Source organism: Alligator sinensis, unplaced genomic scaffold (assembly GCF_000455745.1).
Source record: "Alligator sinensis unplaced genomic scaffold, ASM45574v1 scaffold7_1, whole genome shotgun sequence".
NCBI lineage: Eukaryota > Metazoa > Chordata > Crocodylia > Alligatoridae > Alligator > Alligator sinensis.
In genome coordinates, this window is record NW_005841843.1 from 5,170,319 (window position 1) to 5,191,395 (window position 21,077).

Genomic DNA, 21,077 nt, shown 5'->3' on the forward strand with positions numbered 1-21,077 from the left:
GGGAAAACAGATTTGCTAATTCTCAATATTTCAGGTTTCTTGACCTCTTGTCTGAGGGCATTTATACACATACATTTGTCTGCTCAAACGCACCAGAAATCCAGCACGTTGGAGCAGACTCAATTAAGCAAGTTTGCAGAGCTCGCAAACTGATGCTCCTGGTGCTGCTTTGGGTGCATTTGTATAAACAGCAAAATGTACATCAGCACTAAGAAAATGGCAGCCATGCACATTGAAACTAAACACCTTTGATGTGTTTTAGTTCAAAAGCACACCACTGCCATTTTCTCATTGCTGATGCACATTTTGTCGTTTATACAAATGCATGTGACGCAGCGCTGCACTCTTTTAAAAGTGCCTGGTGCTGCGTTAAATGCATGTGTGCATACACCCTTGACTAGGCTTTGCTGCCTTAGTTTCATTCAGGGAATCAGACATCCACATAGTGTTTCACCAGTTGGTTGCTGGGTGCGCCCCCCCCCCCCCCCCCCCCACCCATCGACACATTGGCATGCGTGTCCCCCCCCCCCCCCCATGAATTCCTGAGAACTTTGGAAATGTGGGTCCCAACGGTGACATCATAATGATCTAGAGGAAACTCCAAGAGGATCTTGAGCATTTTCCTCCCACAAGCCCTGTGCTTAATTATGCAGGATAACCAAGGTATAAATTTCTGTTTTGAAAAAAGCTCCCCAGTAATGAAAAATGCCTTAGCAAGTCCCAGCCCCCTTTAAAAAATGAAAGCAGTCTAGCCATTGGTTTGAAGCTTAATTGTATTCCTTTCAAAAGCGATAGTTTCATTCTTGTACTGGGATGGGTTTTTTTAATTTCTGAGAAGCTGTTCAGTAGGGGCAACTGACGGATCAGTTACAGTGCTGCTCTGAAGCTGTTGGTGACTTTGCTAAAGAAAAGGTAATACAATGTGGAGGAGGCTTCAGTTTGTGTGTAAATGCTATAATATTAGAATGGTGGACGTTGTTGCCTTTCTAAAACTACAGACAGACTTCAGGAGCTTAAGCATGAGTTACCAAAGGTACTTGGACATTTCAGATTAGTTCTCTGTGATTTCCCTTTTCTGGGAAGGGGCACTTAAAAGATTGAATTGCATCTGTCTATATTAATTTTGCAAGATACTTAATTTTAGGTTCAGTCTAAACTCTTTGAAAATGTGTCTGAATGGTACAAAAGTGTAGTCAATCATGGCCAGTAATACAGAAACTAGAGAAAGTGAAAGAGGTTTGCTCCACTGGTTAGTTTTTCCCATAGGTCGTGCTACAAAAAAAACCACTTACTAGATTGTCTTAGAAGTTTTTGCTGCTCATTTTGAAATGCCAGGAAAACATGTAGCTACAAAAACTTGGAAGGATCATATTGTCCAGTTGATTAACAGGCTGTCATGGGCCTTATTTTAATAAAGTGGAGCCTGTATGTCTCTTCCTTTACAAATATTCCCTTTCTTAGTGACTTCTAATTTATTTTGGATAAAATTATCCAATAGATGTTTCTGTTTGCTATGAAGAAAGGGAGAAGTAGAAGTGGGTAGGCAAAGACCCCATTCTGTGTAGTCTTCCATGGAGGCCTTGCTGTGTAAGGTCTTTGGGTGTAGAGCTCGTTGGTTTTAAAGGAGCTATGATAAAGTTGGGAGAGGCATCAAATCTCTGCCCCATGCTTCCTTGCCAAATAGAAATATACTCTCCAGCTACTGTTGGTAGAACTTGTTAATGCTTTCTACCCTCTCTGGATAGAAGGTGTGTGGGGCATATTGGCATCTGCTGCATGAGCAAATGGGAGATTCAAAAACCAAATGAAGATGAGACTGTGGCCTCAGTGTTCCTCATGGTACAGCATCCTGTCTTTTGAATGTGGCCACTGATTCTTCCCACTTGCAGTCAAGGAGGTCAATAATTGATGTTTGAGTTTGTATGACCCAATGTGGATCACTGGATTTATCTCCAGGAAAGAAACCAGTGACTTTTTATTTAGGCTGATTAAATCAGCTGGAGCCCGAGGCTACTTTTTATAAACTGTGATTAGAGTGTTGCCTTTAAAAAATATAAAAAGCCAGAAAGCTTTCATTCCTAGGATTTTTTCCTTTACCTGTGGCTGTCTCAGCTTTCAATTGAGAGCAGAAACTGACTCATTACATATGGCTTTGTCATTGTGGCTTCAGATAAAAAGCCATCCTTTGTAGTACTAGTACAGTAGTCTTGTGAGATACTTTCATGTACAATAGATTGGACTTTCAAACGCACAGAATGAAGAGCTTGGTCCTGCAGATACCCATGCTAGAGTCTTGTCAAAGTCCTGGTAATAATGCCTTTGGAACCAATGGGACTACTCGCATCATATAAGTACATCAGGAGTGTGCATCAGGATCTGGGGGAACGCCTGTTCATCAGAGCACCCCAAGGGATGACACGGTCCAATGGTCACAAACTCCTCCAAGACCGTTTTAGGCTGGACATAAAGAAAAACTTCTTTACTGTCTGAGCCCCTAAAGTTTGAAATAGACTCCCTCCAGAGGTGGTGCAAGCACCTATTCTGGACTCCTTTAAGAAGCGTTTGAATGCTTATCTTGCTGGGATCCTTTGACCTTAATTGACTTCCTGCCCTTGGGGCAGGGGGCTGGAATCGATGATCTCCTGAGGTCCCTTCCAGCCCTAATGTCTATAAAATCTGTGAAATCATCAGTGAGACTCATGGATGAATGTCTGCATATGATCAAACTCTATAATTGTATTGCCTTTTTGTTAACAATATGCAACACCGCCTGTCAGCAGAAACTTGTGTTAGGATCAAATGGTTACTGATTACTAATTTTATGACGGCATACTTACATTGTAAGTTTTTCTTTTAGGCCATATGTTAAATAGCTAGGCTAAAGATCAAAGTTCTGATGCAGTCTCTACCAACGGTTACCACCGAAGCAAATGCAGCAGCTGGCATTCATTTTTTTTCTTTTGCTTCTTAGGAAAAAGAAATCAAGCTTCTGACTGCAGAGATTGATCGACTGAAGAACTTTGGGTGCTTGGGAGTGTCCCCAAGCTTGGAGGCCTTGCGAGACGAAAACACAAAGCTTAAGTATCGTCTGAATTTTCTTAGAAAGGTGAGGAATAGAAAACAGTTTGGGTGCTGTATATGCTTTCTTCAATCAGCAGATGATTTATTGTTAGAATTCTGTTCTTTCACAACTCATTGTTGATGATTTGGTATGCTTGCTCACTAAGCATAATTTCTCACAAGTAGGACTGTCCTGTTGGAAAATGATGCTGCTGAGGTCCCCTAGTAGGTATGAAAACATTTTTTAGTAATATGAACAATGTTGCTACTAGAGGAAATAATTCACCTGGCTAAGATTTAAAAGGTGGAGCCATGTGTACTAAACATCTGAGAATAGAGGGTAAAGAAATGGCAGGTGCAGTAATTTAAAAAAAAAATAATGAAAAAGAAAATAGGAATAATGTGTTTCTGATGGGGTGTATCGATAGAGATTTTGGGGGCTGATACCAATAGCTAATATTTAAGGAGGCATATTGGCTAATTCCAATCCAATTTCCAATACAGCTGCCTCCAGATGGTAAGTCCAGTGTGGTGGAAGAGGAAGGAAGAGGCATGGCAGGGGCAGATCAGCACCCCCCACAGTGAGGGAAGGGGCAGGGGCTGTCAGTGCCGGGGATGGGGGGAGGGCAGGGAGTGGAGCTGCAGCTCTTCAGGGAGTGGGAGGGGGAGGCAGCTCCTGCTGCTGCTTGCACCCCAGGAGGGCATGGGGGGAGCAGTGTGCCTCCTGGATTTGCGTGGGGTAGGGCAGGGAGAGCTGCACAGAGCTCTTCTCAGTGGGGGCTGGGCTCAGAGTGGGCAGTGGTGGCTCTGGGAAAATGCTGTATCCACCCCAAATTTTGATGCCACTCTGCTTCCAGCACTGCTGGCCCAGCGCCTGCTCAATGTCCTGCCTCCACCCACACAATAGGAAGAGCCGGGGCTGCGCCAGGCAGCTGATGGTAGTGAAATTTGGGGTGGATGCAGCATCCTCCTAAAGTCACTGGCACCTTCTCCGAGCCCAGCCCCTGCTAAGAAGAGCCCCAGCTTCAGCCTGCCCTGCCTCACGCAGATCCGGGGGGCATGCCCCCTGCCCGTGCTATCCCAGGGTGGAAACAGTGGCAGGAGCTGCCTTCCTCACCCCCCGCCAAGCTGTGGCTCCAGCACACACCCCTGGGCAGTGCCTGCCCCTGCCCCCTCCCCTTCCACCACACTGAACTTACCAGCTGAAGGCAGCTCTCCATGCTGCTGGCTATACTGCAGCTGCATGCAGCACAGGCATTTATCAGCCAAATTATCGGCCCCATCAGGCCAATATCTGATACAGCCAGTTTTCTTTATATAGGTACTGATCCGATATTGAACCAATGTATCATGCGCCTCTAGTTTCTGAGCAAAGGCAACAAAGATAAACAGTTTGCCTATGTTAGAAAACAGAGTTAGTTAACAACTGGAAAGTGAAACTCATTTCAAACAAAGAGGCTCAGTCACGGGCCTGTGCATCACACAACCCAATGGGATAAAATGCCACACCAAAAAAAATCATTGAGCATTTTTGCTGGTTGGCATTTAGTTCATTTTGCCTGCTTTTTGGCTTGGCATGGTTCTTAAGAAATAAATGAGTACCTTCCTACCCCAGAGAGCCACTGCAGCTGGGAGCAGGGGGCAGGATCACCACCCATGGAGGGGAAGGAGAATGGAAGGGTCCTTACATGGTGCTGGAAAAATGAGGAGGACAGTCAAGGTGCTAACAGCATCAGTAGATCTCAGAGCAGCCCTCATCAGTTTGGCACTGAACAGGGAGCGTAGGGTTGGATGCTTCCCTCCAAGGAGAAAACAGGATGCTTCCCTCCAAGGGAAAAACATGAGGTACAGCTCAGGAATGAGTTGCCCTGGGGCTAGAGCAATAACTTTCTTTTCCATAGTTGAGCATGGCAATAGATACAGTAATGCCAACTCTTGTGAAAAAGTTGCAAAACTCTTGATTTCCAAGTCAAATGAACTGACTCATGATCAGGAGATAGAACCCTCAAGTCTCGGGATTTTATTTTCTTCTGACACATGTAGAGAATTCCCAGCTAGTAAGTCTGGAGGGGAAGGGGGCGGGGGGTACAGATCAAGGCCCCCACAGTGAGGGAGGGAGTGGGGTGAATGGGGCGCTAGGGCTGGGGCAGGTCATGCGACAAAGCTGCGGGCAGCTCATCCAGAGGCGTGAATGGAGCGGGGCACAGCTCCCTGCTGCTGTGTGCACCCCCGGGGGGGCATGTGCCCCCTGGATTTGTGTGCAGGGCAGAGGTGGGCTGCCTGCTGCAGGCTGGAGCTCTCTGCACCCTGCTGCCTTTGCCCTGGGAGCCACACAATGCCAGTGTGTTTCCTGCCGCCCACTAGGTGGGCAGGGAATATGTGGCACGGCCAGTGCATAGGTCCCAAGACAAACTTTGCCCAGGGAGCTGCGCATTGGCCACGCTGCACCTCCCTTGCCCATCTGGCAAGCAGCAGGAGGCACACACGGTGTCGCACAGCTCCTGGGGCAAAGGCAGCAGAGCGCAGAGCCACAGCCAGCCTCTGCCCCGTGCACAATTCCGTGGGCACGTGCCCCCCATGCCTCTGCCGGGGGCACACGTAGTGGCAGGGAGTGGCCCACCTTCATGCACCTCTAGACAAGCTGCCCACGGCTCTGTTGCACGACCCCTGACCTGACGTGTCTGCATGTCCCTGTGTCTCTGTCTCTGCTGCCCTTCACTCCTGACCCACAGTACCCTGCTCCAGACCCCACACATACCCACAGCCCCCTACACCTTCACAAGTAACGCCCCCACACATGCATACACACTTCAAAAATAGCATCTCACAATTACATACCAAATCTTGATTTTTACGACCTTGTCTCATGCTTTTTGACACAGTGGGGTTGGCAGTACTGTAGATTTCATATCACAGAGGTGGGTCATGTTACCCCTAGAAACAACCCAAAATAAATTTGCATTAGTAGGAGTGCTGTCAGCATATCAAGGGAGGTGATTATTCCCCTCTCTTTGCTGATGAGGCAACATCTGGAGTACTGTATCCAGTTTTGGGCCCCCACTACAGAAAGGATGTGGACAAATCGGAGAGAATCTAGCAAAGGGCAACAAAAATGGTTAGAAGACTGGGGAACATGACTCATGAGGAGTTACTGAGAGAACTGGGCTTATTTAGTCTGGAGAAGAAAAGACTCGGGTTGCATTTGATAACAGCCTTCAAGTACCTGAAGGGTGGTTCCAAAGAAGATGAAGCTAGACTGTTCTCAGTGGTGGCATATACCAGAACAAGGAACAATGGTCTCAAGTTGCAGTGAGGAAGGTTTAGGTTAGCTATTGGAAAAATTTTCTCAATAGGAAGGTAATAAAGCACTGGAACAGGTTACCCAGAGAGGTTGTGGAATCTCTATCCTTAGAGATTTTTAAGACCTAGGTAGACAAAGCCTTGGCTGGGATGATCCTGCTTTGCACAGGGGTTTGGACTAGATGACCTCCGATGTACCTTTCAACCCTAATTTTCTCTGATTTAGTGTATAAAAGTCCAGGCTTGCTTCCACAGAAACAGTGTTAAATTGTAGCTTTGTCAGTAAGAATTTCTGTGTTCGAGCACATATAGCTTCAGGGTATGTCACAAGAAGTTTTAGCTAATACTGTGCTTTTTGAACAGTAAATTTTAAGCCAAATATCAAGTTCTCTGGTGATAGAGCTTTAATCACATGACATGTTATATTGTTTGCGCTGCTGCTAGAATATCATGAACTTGCTGTTCTGTGTTTTGATGTTGGGTTTTTTTTTACCCAGAGCCTTCTGGACGAAAGAAACAAGCCAATAAAAAGCATGATTAACATCAACGGCCGCCTTCAGAAGCTCTTTGGAGAGGCTATCAAGGCTGCATACCCAGATTTAGAAAATCCCCCTCTAGCAGTTACACCAAGTCAGCAGCCCAAATTTGGGGATTACCAATGTAACAGTGCAATGGGCATAACACAGGTAATGCTAAGAAAAATGTAATGATTTGCTGGTGCTTGAGACTTCTGGGGAGTCTGAAGCCCTGTAATGTGTGGTGCAGCAACAGGCTCTAACAGGGATATGCTTTAGGCCCTGTCCTTGCAATCTTCACATGTAAAGCTATTGAACTTAGTGGAAATTTGTGGAGCCATGGCTTTCCTTTTAGATGAGTAGTTCAAGAATAAAAGAATTCTGTCAACTGTTGAGGCTAGATTAATTGTCTCCAAAACTAGGTTTTCATAATGGGGCAGGCAAGCATGTCTACATTGAAGGAAGTAGTTGGTGGTGTTTTAAGTATTTCACATGCAAGAATGCTGCTCAGTTGACTTATTTTATTACTGTAAATGTTTGACATTTGCTCCCATAAAAAAATCAACTCCCTCCCAAGCCAGACACCCTAAACAGTGCTTTACCATCAAAGCTAAGCTATATTTATTGCCTGTCTGGCATACAGGTGTTACTAATTGGGCCTTCTGGTGTCATGCGTAAGGTTGGTACTTTGGCTGCTTATTTAATTAATAGAACAAAACTGGATAATGATGTTTGGGTTTTTTTAAAATATTCAATACTTGAGTAATCCCCCAGCTATAAAAAGGTAACATATTACAAAATGTAAGTACAAGAGAACTGGAGAAGGAAATGGCAGAAAAGGACTGCTGGTAATACATAGTGAAATGTGAAGTAACACAAAAGAAGAGGCTGTCAAATGAGACTACGTGGCAGACGTGAGCAGAAAGAAATCATTCTTGTAAAGTCATACGAGATCAGCATTGATCATACAATAAAAATGGAACCAAATCTTCTGTACGGCGAGTCCAAAAAAAGTGACTTCTATCATAAGGGAAAGTCATAGGGCACTTTAATAATGGGCACTGTGTAAATTCTTTGTCAACTTAGTTAACATGTTGATAGTATTACTTGAAACCGGAAGGGTTGTTTTTTTTTTTAAAATACACTTTGTCTAAAGAGGCCCAAGCAAACAGTAAACAAGAGAAGAAAGGAAATGAGGAAGCAAAATCAGTCTGTCAGGAAGAATTAGTAAACTAGGTGAACTGTGAAACCAAAAGACTAACTGTAGTTAGATTTGCAGTCTAACTGTAAAGGGGTCCAAACTTCTAGCGTGTTTGTCTGTCAGAGGCAGAATATGCTCTGTAGGAGCACGTGCAGTATACTCTTCAGTCTCAACAGTAGAATTTTTCTATAAGCAGCCTTTGGTTAATAAGGCTTGATTAATTCACTTTGAGTCATTTATCGGCTACTTTGTATATCAGAATCTATATTGTAACATGCAAAATGCTTTTCACCCCAGGGTAGCCCTCCAGAGCTAGTTATGAATATACAGTTGCTGTGCTGATTTTCCCTGGATAGTTGTGTAGGTACGTGCCAGAGAGAAGCCTCTTGGTTTGAAGTGCCAGTGTGGAAACAACCCCCACAAATGTGTGTTGTCTTCTTTAGCTGTCATTAGCATACTGTGACTGGGTCTTGGCCAGGAGATCTGCCTGTCTCCTAGAGTTACAGGTCCTTGGGTGACTGCACTGACACAAGCTTTCCAAGCACTGCTATTTTTTCCAGTATCTTTTGACCGTCACTTTACCCCAATTAAGTCGCTGTTAGGATTCTCATGAAGTGCTGCATTTTCAATGTCTACATTGTTTCCATAACTTGATATCCAAACACTGGTGTTAGAGGACCTTTTGTGTAGTTTCTCAAGTTCCAGACTCTCATCACAACTGATGCTTTAACGGTCCGTTGTACTGGATTTTGACATAGGGCTCATTCTTTGTGAAGACTTGTTACGCATCTTTCTGGAATGGTTTCTCGTAGAATGCTAATGTCCTGCTTGGCACTGTGCTGGTATAAAGTCCACATGCCCCCCCACCCCCAGGGGCTCATAGTTTATGTTTCCAGTTTTTAGTTGTTTCTTGTGGCAAGCCTGCTGCTTCTAACGTGCATATTGCTGTATCACTTGAGTCCCAAGAACTGCCTCTTACAGAGGGAACATTGTAGGCTGCTACTGTCGGGCACGGGCATGGATTTGACTCCTGGGCAACACTAATACGTGCCAGCCGGCAGCCTCTCCATTTGACCTGCCAAGGCAGACACAGCCATGACAAATGTGTTTTGTCTTCCCTGGAGCCCATTAGCATATTCTAACTGGGGCCTCAGCCAGAAGCACTTCTTATTTCTTAGAGTCACAGCTACAAAGTACTGCGTTTATGAAGACTTGAATAGCATCACCTACCATCCCTTACTGATTCAAGATTTGTCTTCCTTATTTTTAAAAACTTGTCTCTCTCTGGCGTTGATGAAAGTTATTGCCTGTGAAAAGACAATATTTTCTTGCTTAATTTTCAGCCTTAGCCAGCCCATATTAGATCAGTTGTATCTTAAATTGCAGTATTGTACATGTGAAGCTGTCACTTTTCATGGAACACTGGAACTTAAAAATGTAAGCAACCAGGAGCCTAGAAACCAAATCACTGTGAAAAAATAGATCTTACAGCCTTGACAAATCTGTGCTTACCCTGCAGGGTCACAGGGGTTTCCAAAACACCTCAGAATGACAGCAAAAAATCCAGCTCCATGGAACTCATTTTATGGAAGATTTTACACAGCATGAATTCATAGTTTTCGTACCACCAACTGATTTATCTTCCAGAATCAGAGGCAAATGTAACCACTAGGGCAATGCTAAACAAGGGGTGATTTTTAAGGTTCAAAGAAAGGTACGTGTTAAGACACTGGGCAAGCTGGAGATGTTTTTCTAGCCCAAGTATAACCTTTACATTTCAATATCTACAGATATTATTTTAAAACACAATAGCACTTTTTTCTTATGGAACTCTTCATAGACTACTACAATACTGCCCAGTTTCCTGTTTTCACATAAATCAGAATATCATTTGCAGTACTTGGTGGCAGTCCTGCCTCACAGTCTGAGGTATTGGTTTTACAGATATTATATTAGGTTAAAAATCATAATACAAATAAAAATATATATTTTCTTTCCTTTGTTACAAATATCACTGTTGGTCATCAAAAAATAAACACTGTAAAATTCAGATTTGCCCCTCTGTTTATGTTACATAACTACTTTTCATATGGTTCTTCATCAATATCATTCCAACCAGCGCTGCAATATCTGGGTTGCAAACTAGACAGGGGAATGGCTATGTTAAACTTTTGTCTCCAGTGACTTTGGTAAAGAGCACTTTGAAGATGTAGATACCCAGCTTTGGGCATTTGGATAACAAATATCTTAAAAGAGAATTGTAGCAGTGGTTGTTTTATAATTAATCTGCTCTCAAAACTGAGCTGTCGGCAATGGGACACCAGCCACTGCTGCTCTCGCTATTTCAATATTTCTTTCTCTTCCTCACCATCTAGCAATACCCAAGAATTTAAGCATTTTTCCTTGGTGACCTGCAACATTGTACAATGATATCAGTCACAAATGGATAGAAAAATACTCAGGAATGAATGTGAAGGCAATGGGGGATTTTGTCATTGAATTCCTAAAAGTAGAATTAAAGCCACTTTTTTGTTCTGTGTTCATACTTTGAAGAAATGAAATGTGAAGAGAGAAAAAGCCAATTTCTTCACAGTGAGATGTCAGTGTTTTAAGTTGGGACATAAGTACTCCAAGGTTTTTAACATCTGAGTGTAGTTGCAACCAAGACCTTGCCTATATTAGGATAAGGTTTGGTTTCTTTTAAAATGTAATTAGTTAACTTGGCACAGTTTAAAATCTAACTTTTCAGGGTATATCCTGGTGGGAATTGAGGTTATATATTAAGACCTAGCTCACTTGGAATAAAGAAAAACCTGCATTTTCCCCAGTAGTCTGAGCACTGGGAATATTTAGAAGCAGCCACGAAGAATTTCTGGGTCCTCAGAGCTGGGTAAAATGCTTTCTAGATATGCATAGCACATATATTAACATTTTGTGTGTGTGTGTATGTATGTGTGTGTATATATCTATATAGATCTAGCTATATATATATATATATATATATTCACATATGCTAATGCGTATCCAGTTTTGAGCAGTGTGAAAACAGGCTGTAATTAGACGTCTGTTGTGTACACCGAGCGAAGATAACCAATAGAGCTGGTCTTTTATGTATGTTGCAGTTTAATTTTCATTAGCACATTTCTGCATTGTAAAGCTCTAATGTCACAAGGCCATTTTATGGTCCCAGATGCCATAGTTTTTAGGCTCAGATCTTGTAAGGGCTTTCCAGTGAACACAGTAGTATCAGAAGTGGTGTGCTTGTAGAACCAAGCTCTCAGTGTTTCACCAAGATTGATAAACGCAAGGAATTCAGTGGATCATGTCAGTGAGGGATCAGTTGAAACTGTATTTTGATTTCCAGTTGAGGAACCAGGGTTAGTCTCTACTGACCCTTTAATTTCTGTTTCAGATGCTGCAGAAAACCAAGGAACAGAAAGTGAACCCAAGAGAGATTGCTGATAACATAGTGAAAAACATCCCTGATAATGATTGCATTGCAAAGGTTGAAATTGCTGGACCTGGTATGATCATTCTTTCTTTTTTTGTTTTGTTTTGTTTTGCTTTTTTTTTTTGTTTTGTTTGTTTTTTACATCTATTGAACTTTTTAAGACTGATATTTCAGATGTTATGGTGAGTAGCAGAAAAGGAATCAAAGTCCAGTTTGGTTATATTTATAAAGTTAAAAAATAATTAAAATTTGAATTAAATTCAGGTTTCTTGATTGCCTTTACAGTGTAATATATTGGGAACAGCATTTGTATTGGAGTAATTGCTGACATCCTGTCCCTATTGAAATCAGTAGGAGTCTTACAAGTTGACAGCTGTCCATGATAAAAATTACCACCATAGTTGGCATCTCTTGTTGGGTGTTGGGGCAGAGTCTGAACGGGCCTGGACTTATCCTTTGAGGAGGTTTTTCCAGTTCAGAGTTAAGACACAACAGAGCAGTAGTGTGGAAAACATTGCAGTTGTGTTGGTCCTACTGTTCCTGGCCTGTGAAGGAATGGAAGACTAGAGTTTCCGCTGATCTCAATCTGACTTCTCTCAAATGTATTAAGTTCACTTAATAAAATTCAGGTATTTGTTAGGTGCATTAGAAGGAGACACTCGGTTAGTTCTGCAGTGCAGTAAAATCCAAATGCTTCTGCAAATTCGACCTTTTATTAAACATGGCTGTGTGGTCTGAAATGTTTAATTTTTATTAGAGGTCTGGGAGTAAAATTGGCAATACATGTACATAGCAAGACCTAGTCCTGCAAGCATGTATGTATATATCTCTTGATTATGTGCACAAAGAGTTAATAGTTGCAAGTCACAGAAAAGGGAAAATACACTTTCCTCCAGTGTTTTCCTGGTGAATGGCAAATAGCCCATAACAATTTATATACATGGCCCAGCCAGTAGTCTGACAGGTATTGTTAAATTTTTCTGGTAAATAGTTTCTTATAAATTGATAAATTATCATTTCCAGGAGGAAGGATGGCCCAGTGATAAAGATACCAGGATAGATCCCTGACCTTCACTACTTCTGACATCCCCTATGACTTTGAGCAGGTCACTTAATCTCTTTCTCTGGGACTCAAGGAGGACATGTGGACATTGCAGGGTGCACCAGTTACTTGTAGGGGTACACTGATATAGATTTTCTTGACCAATACTGATGGCCGATTATTAACCAGTCATATTGGCTGATACTGATCTGATAGCTGATATGCAGCCTTGTAGCTTGGAAAGCAGCTCCGTGCCAGAAAGTCTGAGAGGGGGAAGGGGCATAGGGGAGGGAAAGGGTGTGGGGAGGCAGATCGAAGCCCCATGGTGGGGGGGAGGCAGCCGCTGCCTAGCCAGGGCAATGAATGTGAGCCCACTGGGAGAGGGGCGGAGCCACGAGTGGTTCATCTGGGAGGCAGCTCCCCGCTGCTGCACATGCCCCATGGGGAGGCATGGGGGCATGTGCCCTCCAGATTATGGCATGGGGCGAGGGTGGCTTGCCTGTAGCAGGCTTGGGACCAAGGGCTGCTCTGGCCTCTTCCTCGCTGGGGGACTGGACCAGGGCTGTGCTCAGGGCAGGTGGCAGCAGTGCTGGGAAGGGTGACTACAAGGAATTTTGGGGTGACTGTAGCCCACCCCATAGACCTTCCAGCATTGCTGCTGCCTAACCTGCCCCGAGCACAACCCCAGCCCAGCCCCCACCCCCCGCCAGGAAGAGGGCAGTGCAGCCTCTGGCCCCGAGCTTGCTGCAGGCAGTCTGCCCTCGCCCTGCACAGAAATCTGGGGGGGGGCACATGCCCCCATGCTTCCCCTGGGGAGTGTGCAACAGCAGAGAACCACCTCCTCCTCTTCCCCCGCACCCTTCAGATGAGCTGCTTATGGCTCCGCACTGTTCCTGGCGGGGTCGCATTCACTGCCCCAGCCCCTGCCCCACTCCCTCCCTCACCTTGGGGGCCTTGATCTGCCCCTTCCCTCCCCCATGCTCCTTCCCCCACAACAGACTTGCCAGCAGGGCACTATTATTCAAGCTGTCGTGCTGCATTCCTGGCTATGTGCATGCTGCAGCTGCGTACGTGCATATAGCATTTATCGGTAACATTATTGGCTACACCAGCCAAAAAAAGCCAAATGCTGATAATGTTAATTTTCTTTTAATCAGTGCCTATCTGTTATGAACGGATATATCAGTGCACCTCTAATTACTTGTAATCCACAGCTCCTCTAACACCATCAAAACCAACCTTATGTTAGTATGATGAGCAGAAAATTAATGAATCATCTTTTCAGGGTGATCACTTCTCCTCCGGTTACAGAAATTTTACGTTTTTATTTTTTTAAGTTAATTTTCATTACAGTCTTCTTCTCATTCATGGGAACATTTGTTATTGCTCAAAGTGAAATGTCTTCCCCAGGGCACTTTTGTAGCACCAGTGATAACTCCGTTTTTTCCTCCAAAGGTTTTATTAATGTCCACTTGAGAGAGGATTTTGTCTCCAAACAGCTGAGCAATCTACTGGTGAATGGAGTTCAACCACCAGCCATTGAAAAAAGAAAAAAGGTATGCTAGTAAACATCCACTCAACTGTCAACATTGCCATTAACCCAAGAACAGACGCTGACAAATTATTTACAGTTGTGATTTTATTTGGTTTATATGCATTTTCCCATTGGATCTGTTTCTTAAAAGTAGCAGGGGTGAACATGTTTTTGATTACTGAAAGGCTTGTTTATAAGTGTGTGAGCATCAAAAGAGTTTTAACTTTTTTATGACAGAATGAGATGAGCCTGGAGGAGTTCTAGAGCCTGGTTTTCAGATGGGTACATAATTGCACGGTGAATGCTGTTATGAGCACAGGGTTTGAGCTTACCAATGTGGCCTGCTCTTTATAAGGCTCCAGGCACACATTGCACATGAGATGTGATTAACCAGTTAACTACGTCTTAAGTAGTTACCCACCTACACATTAATGCAATTAATTGCATGGTAAAACAAGGAATAAACCACAAAGTTACCACACAAAATATGTGTAATAATTTTATGGCTGGTTCCTATCATGCCATTAATTGAACATGTGGCCGTGCATACTGGGGCTGCCAACATCCAGAGTTCATGGAAGCCCTTAACTCCTATATGCTCCTGAGGCTGCAAGTGCAATCAGTTGATTGCCACTCCTGGCCTCGGGTCAGGGGTTCCAATGGGCCCCCCAAGCCTGGGAGCTGCAGTCAGCTGTTGCTTCTAGCCACAGGGGCTCATCAGAGCCCTTGATCCATTCCCCACCTTCCTTGCTGGAAGCAACAACAAATTGGGCCTCCCAGCTTTGGGGCACAGCTGGAGTCAAGGGCTCCCCTACACACTTGCAGATGGCACCTCTGATCAACCACATGCCTACAAGGCTGGGACCCATCAGCTGATGGGTTCCCACCCATGGGAGCTTGCTACTTGTTGGTGCAGGGGGATTCTGATCTTGGACTTCCCCCTGCTCCAACAATATGACACCATGGGATCTGATGCTCTGTCCCACAGTCACACCTCCTGCCAGGCATATGTGGCATGGCAGGAAGTGCAATTGTAGAGATGGTACATCAGATCTCACCATGCCTTTAATTACGTGTTTGCCCTGGGGCCCAAGTTGTGGGCAGACATTGTCATTGCATGTAGTCATCAGGCATAAGAAGTACTTACGTGCATGTACCTCTGAAAAGGTTGCAGTTACAGCAGTATACTGTATGGCATGGCATTTAGTAATATTTCTATTCATCCTTTTCCCCTCTCCAAGGTGGTGGTTGACTTTTCCTCCCCTAACATTGCCAAGGAGATGCATGTTGGTCACCTGCGGTCAACCATTATTGGAGACAGCATGTGTCGCCTGTTTGAGTTTGTGGGATATGACGTTCTGAGGTAAGAACTGTCAAGCTTATAATGTAGGTTGATAAAAGAATATCTGTCCATGGGCTTGGGCGGCCTGAACATAACTTAAAAAATACCTCCATAAATAATATCCTAGATGCAGTAATAGCCTAATTACAATTTGGTGTAATCCACTGTCAGCAATCTTATCTCTGCTTAGCTAACACATCTTCATTTCACCTGTTTTATCTTTGTTTTCTAGCATGATATGTATTTCTTCTCGTAAATTTTATGCTGTGTATTTGTTGTCCAGGTTAAACCATTTAGGAGACTGGGGCACCCAGTTTGGAATGCTCATTGCTCACCTCCAAGATAAATTTCCAGATTACCTGACTGTTTCACCACCAATTGGGGACCTTCAAGCTTTTTACAAGGTAATTTTAGCTCATATATCAATTTTTTTCTCCTTTTATTTTTAAATCAAACAATGTGGGTCCTTTGTAAACTACCAATGGAACGTTGTTGAAACAAAAAGTTTTTTTTTAATTCAGTTTATGAAGCTAGAAAAGAATTGCTTATTATGGCTTGCTATTTCATGAAGTATTGCATTTGGTTTGGGAAGCTATGTGCTGTTGGAACTTTTGAGTTCAAGTGATTTGTTGATTTGCATTTTCTGGAAACAAGCAGAATGCCTGAATAGACAAGTTTGCCTTGAGGTAATATCAAAAATAGCGGGGAAGAAATCTTTCTCATGTATTATTTTTAATTTAGGAATCTAAAAGGAGATTTGACACGGAGGAGGAATTTAAAAAACGTGCCTACCAGTGTGTGGTGCTACTACAGAGCAAAAACCCAGATTTTATTAAAGCCTGGAAACTCATCTGTGATGTATCTCGGAAAGGTGACCTTCAGAATTGGTGTCTGTTTCTTTTAAACTGGTGTTTGTTTTAAGTGGATATTTTTTGCAGATTTCCCTCAGTTGTAATTTTTTGGTAATCTGTTCAGCTGATTGGAATAGGAAAAGCCACTGGACAGAGGAGGGTTTACTCTGTAGAACTCTTAGCTTGTTGTAACTTCGTAGTCACAAAGTGATCCTTCACATCAGTACACAGAGATCACTTGGGATCCTCAGATTTTCCCAAAACAATGGTATGAATGTCACCCTCCAGAGTTTTTGGATCAGTTGGAGCCATTTGAAAAGGAGGTTTTATCTAAAACAACACTGCTCTCATTAACGCAGAGGTAGGGTAACTTCTGGGTATTTGGGGTGATATTTGTTTAAGATTTACTTAGTCACTTCCAAGGAATTCCTAAAAAGAAATCCTGATGTGCTCCTGCATTTGCTCTGGGTTTTAGAGTGCAGTACAATCAGAAAACCTTCAACTTCTGTCAGTTTCAGCATTGCTTACATGTGTGGCTTCACCTCTCTGACCTCAACGTAATATGGGGTTCTTTTCAATATGGCTCAGAAAATTAACATGCATCCCTCATTATCATAGTGTCTGAGTCACTCCCTGTTCATTGGTGAATTCATCCTTGTTCATCAGTGAATTCATCCTCACCACAGTGCTGTACGGGATGGTTTAGACAAGCCTGGTCCTGCTTTAAGCAGGGGGTTGGACTAGATGCCCTCCCGAATTCCTTCCAACTGTATCTTTCTATGATTGTTTAAAGAGGTACAGTAAATCTGTTTCACAGATTGGAAGTGAGGCACAGAGAATGGATGACTTATCTAACATCATAGGTTCTCTGTGCATTGAATATTGAGCTCTGGAGCCCTAATCCAATGGCTGAGCCATAGGGCTTTCTGCCTTTTAATCACATTAAAACGTCTCTTTGCTTGTAGCTTTAAATGACCAGAAACTTTAGTGCTTAATTTTATTAATGTTCTCTCTGTTTTTCTAATTCAGAGTTCCAAAAAATCTACGACAGCTTGCACATTACACTAATAGAAAGAGGGGAATCCTACTATCAAGATATGATGAAAGACATTGTGCAAGAATTTGAAGAAAGAGGTAATGTTCAAAAGTGAGATCACTTCTTTTTCTGTTTAAGTGAAGGAGTGAATGTGTAATTTGTTTAGAGACGTGTAACACAGAAGTTCCTGAAACTGGGAACTGTTTTGTCCTGCTTCTCTTCCTCTTCTTCTTTATTGTATATAGAAAAGATTGTTTTCTGAGGGATACATAATATAAATTAAACGCTTGTATTTGTCATTGTGACAGGTCTGAATGGTTGGTGCTGGTGCAGAAAGGCATTGAACCTACATCTGGTGCATTACTAAGGGTTAGAATGTAGCATTGACAAGAGTTACATTTCCACAGGATTAAGATAGTCAAATACCATCATGACAGAGATATGGCCCACCTTCCCAGATGGGTCCTAAAAAAGTGTGGACAGTTTTGTTATAGTAAAGCTGCAGAGGGCTGGCATGGTATGGTGAGCCTGTGAGAGACAACACATCATGGTGAGAATGTATATTCTCAGTTCTCACTGGCGGTAGTCAACATGAAAAAAATGGACTCCAGGTAGCCTTCCAGGTACAAGAGATTATCTTCTCCCTAGACAGACTAATACCCTGTACCCGGAAGGCAGATGTCTCACTAGACTTATCAGTCGTCAGTTTCCGGCCTTCCGTGGGCACTAGGTAGCCACATGTCTGGTCTCGCTTAAAACACCTGCATAGAATAATAGAAAAGTAGAGCTGCAAGGGACATCCAGAGGTCACCTAGTCCAACTGCCTCCTTGAGGCAGAATCTTCCCTATCCAGAACATCCTATAGAAGTCCTTGTCTAACCTGTTGCTAAAACTACACAATCCTCCCTATCTCACACCTACAATGCATATTTCCCAAAGACACCAAAAGCACCTTATTTGCCACAGGTAAAGCAGGGGAACAAATGGCAGTCAGTGTCCTGATGTAGTATGGGTTTTTTAAATGTATTTGAGAGATCCAAGGAAGAAGGCCATTGTTGCTCTGTTGGGTTCCACATGTTGCCTCTTCTTCATTGACCCTGGAATTGTCTAAAATTTCCAAATACTCTTTTCATTCATGCAGCACTGGTACCTCCTGATATTAGAGTGGGCTGTAGCTGCTTGTTCCCTAGCCAGACCAGGTCTTTATAAACCCATGTTTTGTGAGAAAATACTGATTGATTGATTGTTTCTTTTCTTTTTCGAGATTGATATAATGAATCAGTCAGAGCCTCTGGTTTAGAATACAGCTTTAGAATATAGTAACATCCTTTTACAGCAGTGATTCTTAACCAGTGTCACAACATAAATCCAGAAATTTCAAGTTGGAATCTGTAGTGTTAAAACCACTTTCTGAATTGGTGTCTCTGAGTTCTTTGCAACAAAAAAAATGCTCCATAGCTTTTCTGTAGTCAAAATTAAGTAAAAACAAAGAACTGACATTTTCTAAGGCGTGCCTTGAGTCTAAAAAGGTTGAGAACCATTGATTTTACAGCATCCAATAGTTTGCATATTTCTGCATATCTGCTTTGCTTTTCTCAGTGTTTGCTGGTAAATGATGGTCTCTCTCTCTAGGATTTGTGCAAGTGGATGATGGACGAAAGATTGTGTTTGTCCCAGGATGTTCTGTTCCCCTAACAATCATGAAATCAGATGGAGGTTTCACATATGACACATCTGACTTAGCTGCACTTAAGCAAAGGCTGCTTGAGGAAAAGGCTGATATTGTTGTTTATGTGGTGGACAGTGGCCAGGTAAGGTTGCAGACTTCTGCTGTTAGCTCTTCCATCATTCACTAGTTTTGGGGATCAGAAATCTGATTAGGTGAGCACTGCAACTCCAGGCTAGGTGGGTAGTGACTAAAAATTGTAACCAGCTGTTTGGTTTTATTGTGTGAAATGATTAGGTAGTTTCATCGCAGATCCTGATGCTCTGTTGTGCGTATCACAGATCTGCTTCCTCCCTCTCTTTTACCTTCTTGGCAGTTTCATCAGAGTTGTGTCTAAGTGTCCTGTGCAAAAAACTGGGCAGGGAGGTATTGACATATCCTGAGAATCAGAATAGCTGGCAGAAGCAGGTGACTACTACAGATGACTGCTGCTCACCATTATGAGAGTTCTGTAAATGAGTCTAACAGTAGAAATAAGTGGTTTAAGAAAGCCTGCTTTTCCTTTCTAACTTCATGCTGGGCACAAAAGCAAAACCTGCACTATACACTTGATAGCAAAATGATACCTGGAAAATGCAGGTGGTCACTAATTTCAGTTTGTTTTGCAGTCAGTGCACTTACAAACAGTGTTTGCAGCAGGTCAGATGATTGGCTGGTATGATCCTAAAGTGACCAGAGTAGTCCATGCTGCCTTTGGAGTGGTGCTGGGAGAAGACAAGTAAGTATCTGAAGTGACCCTTTCTTGTTATGTTTAGTGGATGCTTTGATTGCCTATTACAGACTATTTCAGCATTTCACAACACAGAAGTAAGTCATGCTTTATTGTAGTTCTCAGTATATGACTCCACTGGAGAAATTGAGAGAGATCCTGTTAAAGAAATTCCAGTATTGGACTAGGATTTGCTAGAAGCAAATTTGGCTTTACATGTTGACGTCTAAAATAATTCATTTGTTACTCCTGATATAATACACTTCCATATCTTCTGTTGTCCATTCTATGAAAGTGCAGTATCTGTCTGAAATTGGAATAGGTCGGTGTTTCTAAAAAAAGCCATCTTCCCTACTTCTTGAGCCAACCAACTCTGCCCTCTTTCCTATGAAAATGATGCCATAAGAACATGCTATTTTTTAGTGCAAATCATGTTTGTATAAGTTGTTTTTAAAATATCATTTTCAATGATAAAGTAACTGCAAAATGAGTAGAGAGAAAAGTTTTATGTAAAACCAGAGATCACTTGTTCTGGTTTGGTTGTGGTTTTAGATAAAATAATCTATCGGGCAGAATGTAGCGTGTTCCAAAGCAAATGTCTGTGTCCTTTGTTTATGATATGTTAACTATGAGTCCAGGATTGTTCAGCACATTTCCCACTGTGAAGGTGCTATGTAGTTTGGCCCTTTTGCCATTCCATTGTACCTTCCTGCTGTAATTCTCAAATATATGTGATCCTTCCCAAGAGTCACAAATTAATCTCATTGTGACCTGAAATTGCATTCCTGTATTTCACAATTACATATTGCATGATTATTAGGCCTGTGCGAATAGGGAAGTATTCAATTTGCAGTCGGAGATTCGGATCGGCCGGGAAGAGGCAGGCACAACCGAGCGGCTGCAGGTTCCCCCACGGCTCCTTCAGCTGTGCCTGCCTCTCTCCGGGAGGGGGGACCTCTGGGAGAAGGCCCCATGGCTGCCCTGCCCGGCCCCACCCCCAGCCTCCCTCCCTGCACTTTAAAACAAAACAAAAAAGCCCCACACTCACTGGCTGTGGCAACGGGGATCAGGGCCTCTGAGGGCTCATGGCAGAGCCCCCTGGGGCAGTGGGGATTGCCCCCTCCCCGCCCCCCGCCTAGCATGCCCAAGCCACACTGCACATGCCATGGGGCCGCTGCTGCATGGGTGCCAGGTGGTGGGGGGTGATCCCTGCTGCCCCACGCTGCACAGGGGGGCTCTGCCACAAGCCCTGAGAGGCCCTGATTGCCGCTGCCAGAGCTGGTGAATGCAAGGCTTTTTTTTTTTTTAGT

At 43.2% G+C, this 21,077-nt stretch overlaps 1 protein-coding gene across 3 annotated transcripts in view; it reads left to right on the top strand.

The window, feature by feature from the left end:
* RARS (arginyl-tRNA synthetase) overlaps nucleotides 1–21,077 on the top strand; it is a 38,172-nt gene that overhangs the window by 7,207 nt on the left and 9,888 nt on the right. For all 3 annotated transcript variants that reach the window (XM_014520778.2, XM_014520781.2, XM_006015704.3), the window contains 10 exons: nucleotides 2,972–3,106; nucleotides 6,858–7,046; nucleotides 11,489–11,600; nucleotides 14,025–14,125; nucleotides 15,345–15,466; nucleotides 15,729–15,849; nucleotides 16,187–16,316; nucleotides 17,326–17,430; nucleotides 18,965–19,143; nucleotides 19,667–19,776. In XM_014520778.2, coding sequence (XP_014376264.1) covers nucleotides 6,894–7,046; nucleotides 11,489–11,600; nucleotides 14,025–14,125; nucleotides 15,345–15,466; nucleotides 15,729–15,849; nucleotides 16,187–16,316; nucleotides 17,326–17,430; nucleotides 18,965–19,143; nucleotides 19,667–19,776 — 1,133 coding nt within the window. In that variant the 5' untranslated portion in view covers nucleotides 2,972–3,106; nucleotides 6,858–6,893. The remainder of the gene's footprint in view (nucleotides 1–2,971; nucleotides 3,107–6,857; nucleotides 7,047–11,488; nucleotides 11,601–14,024; nucleotides 14,126–15,344; nucleotides 15,467–15,728; nucleotides 15,850–16,186; nucleotides 16,317–17,325; nucleotides 17,431–18,964; nucleotides 19,144–19,666; nucleotides 19,777–21,077) is intronic.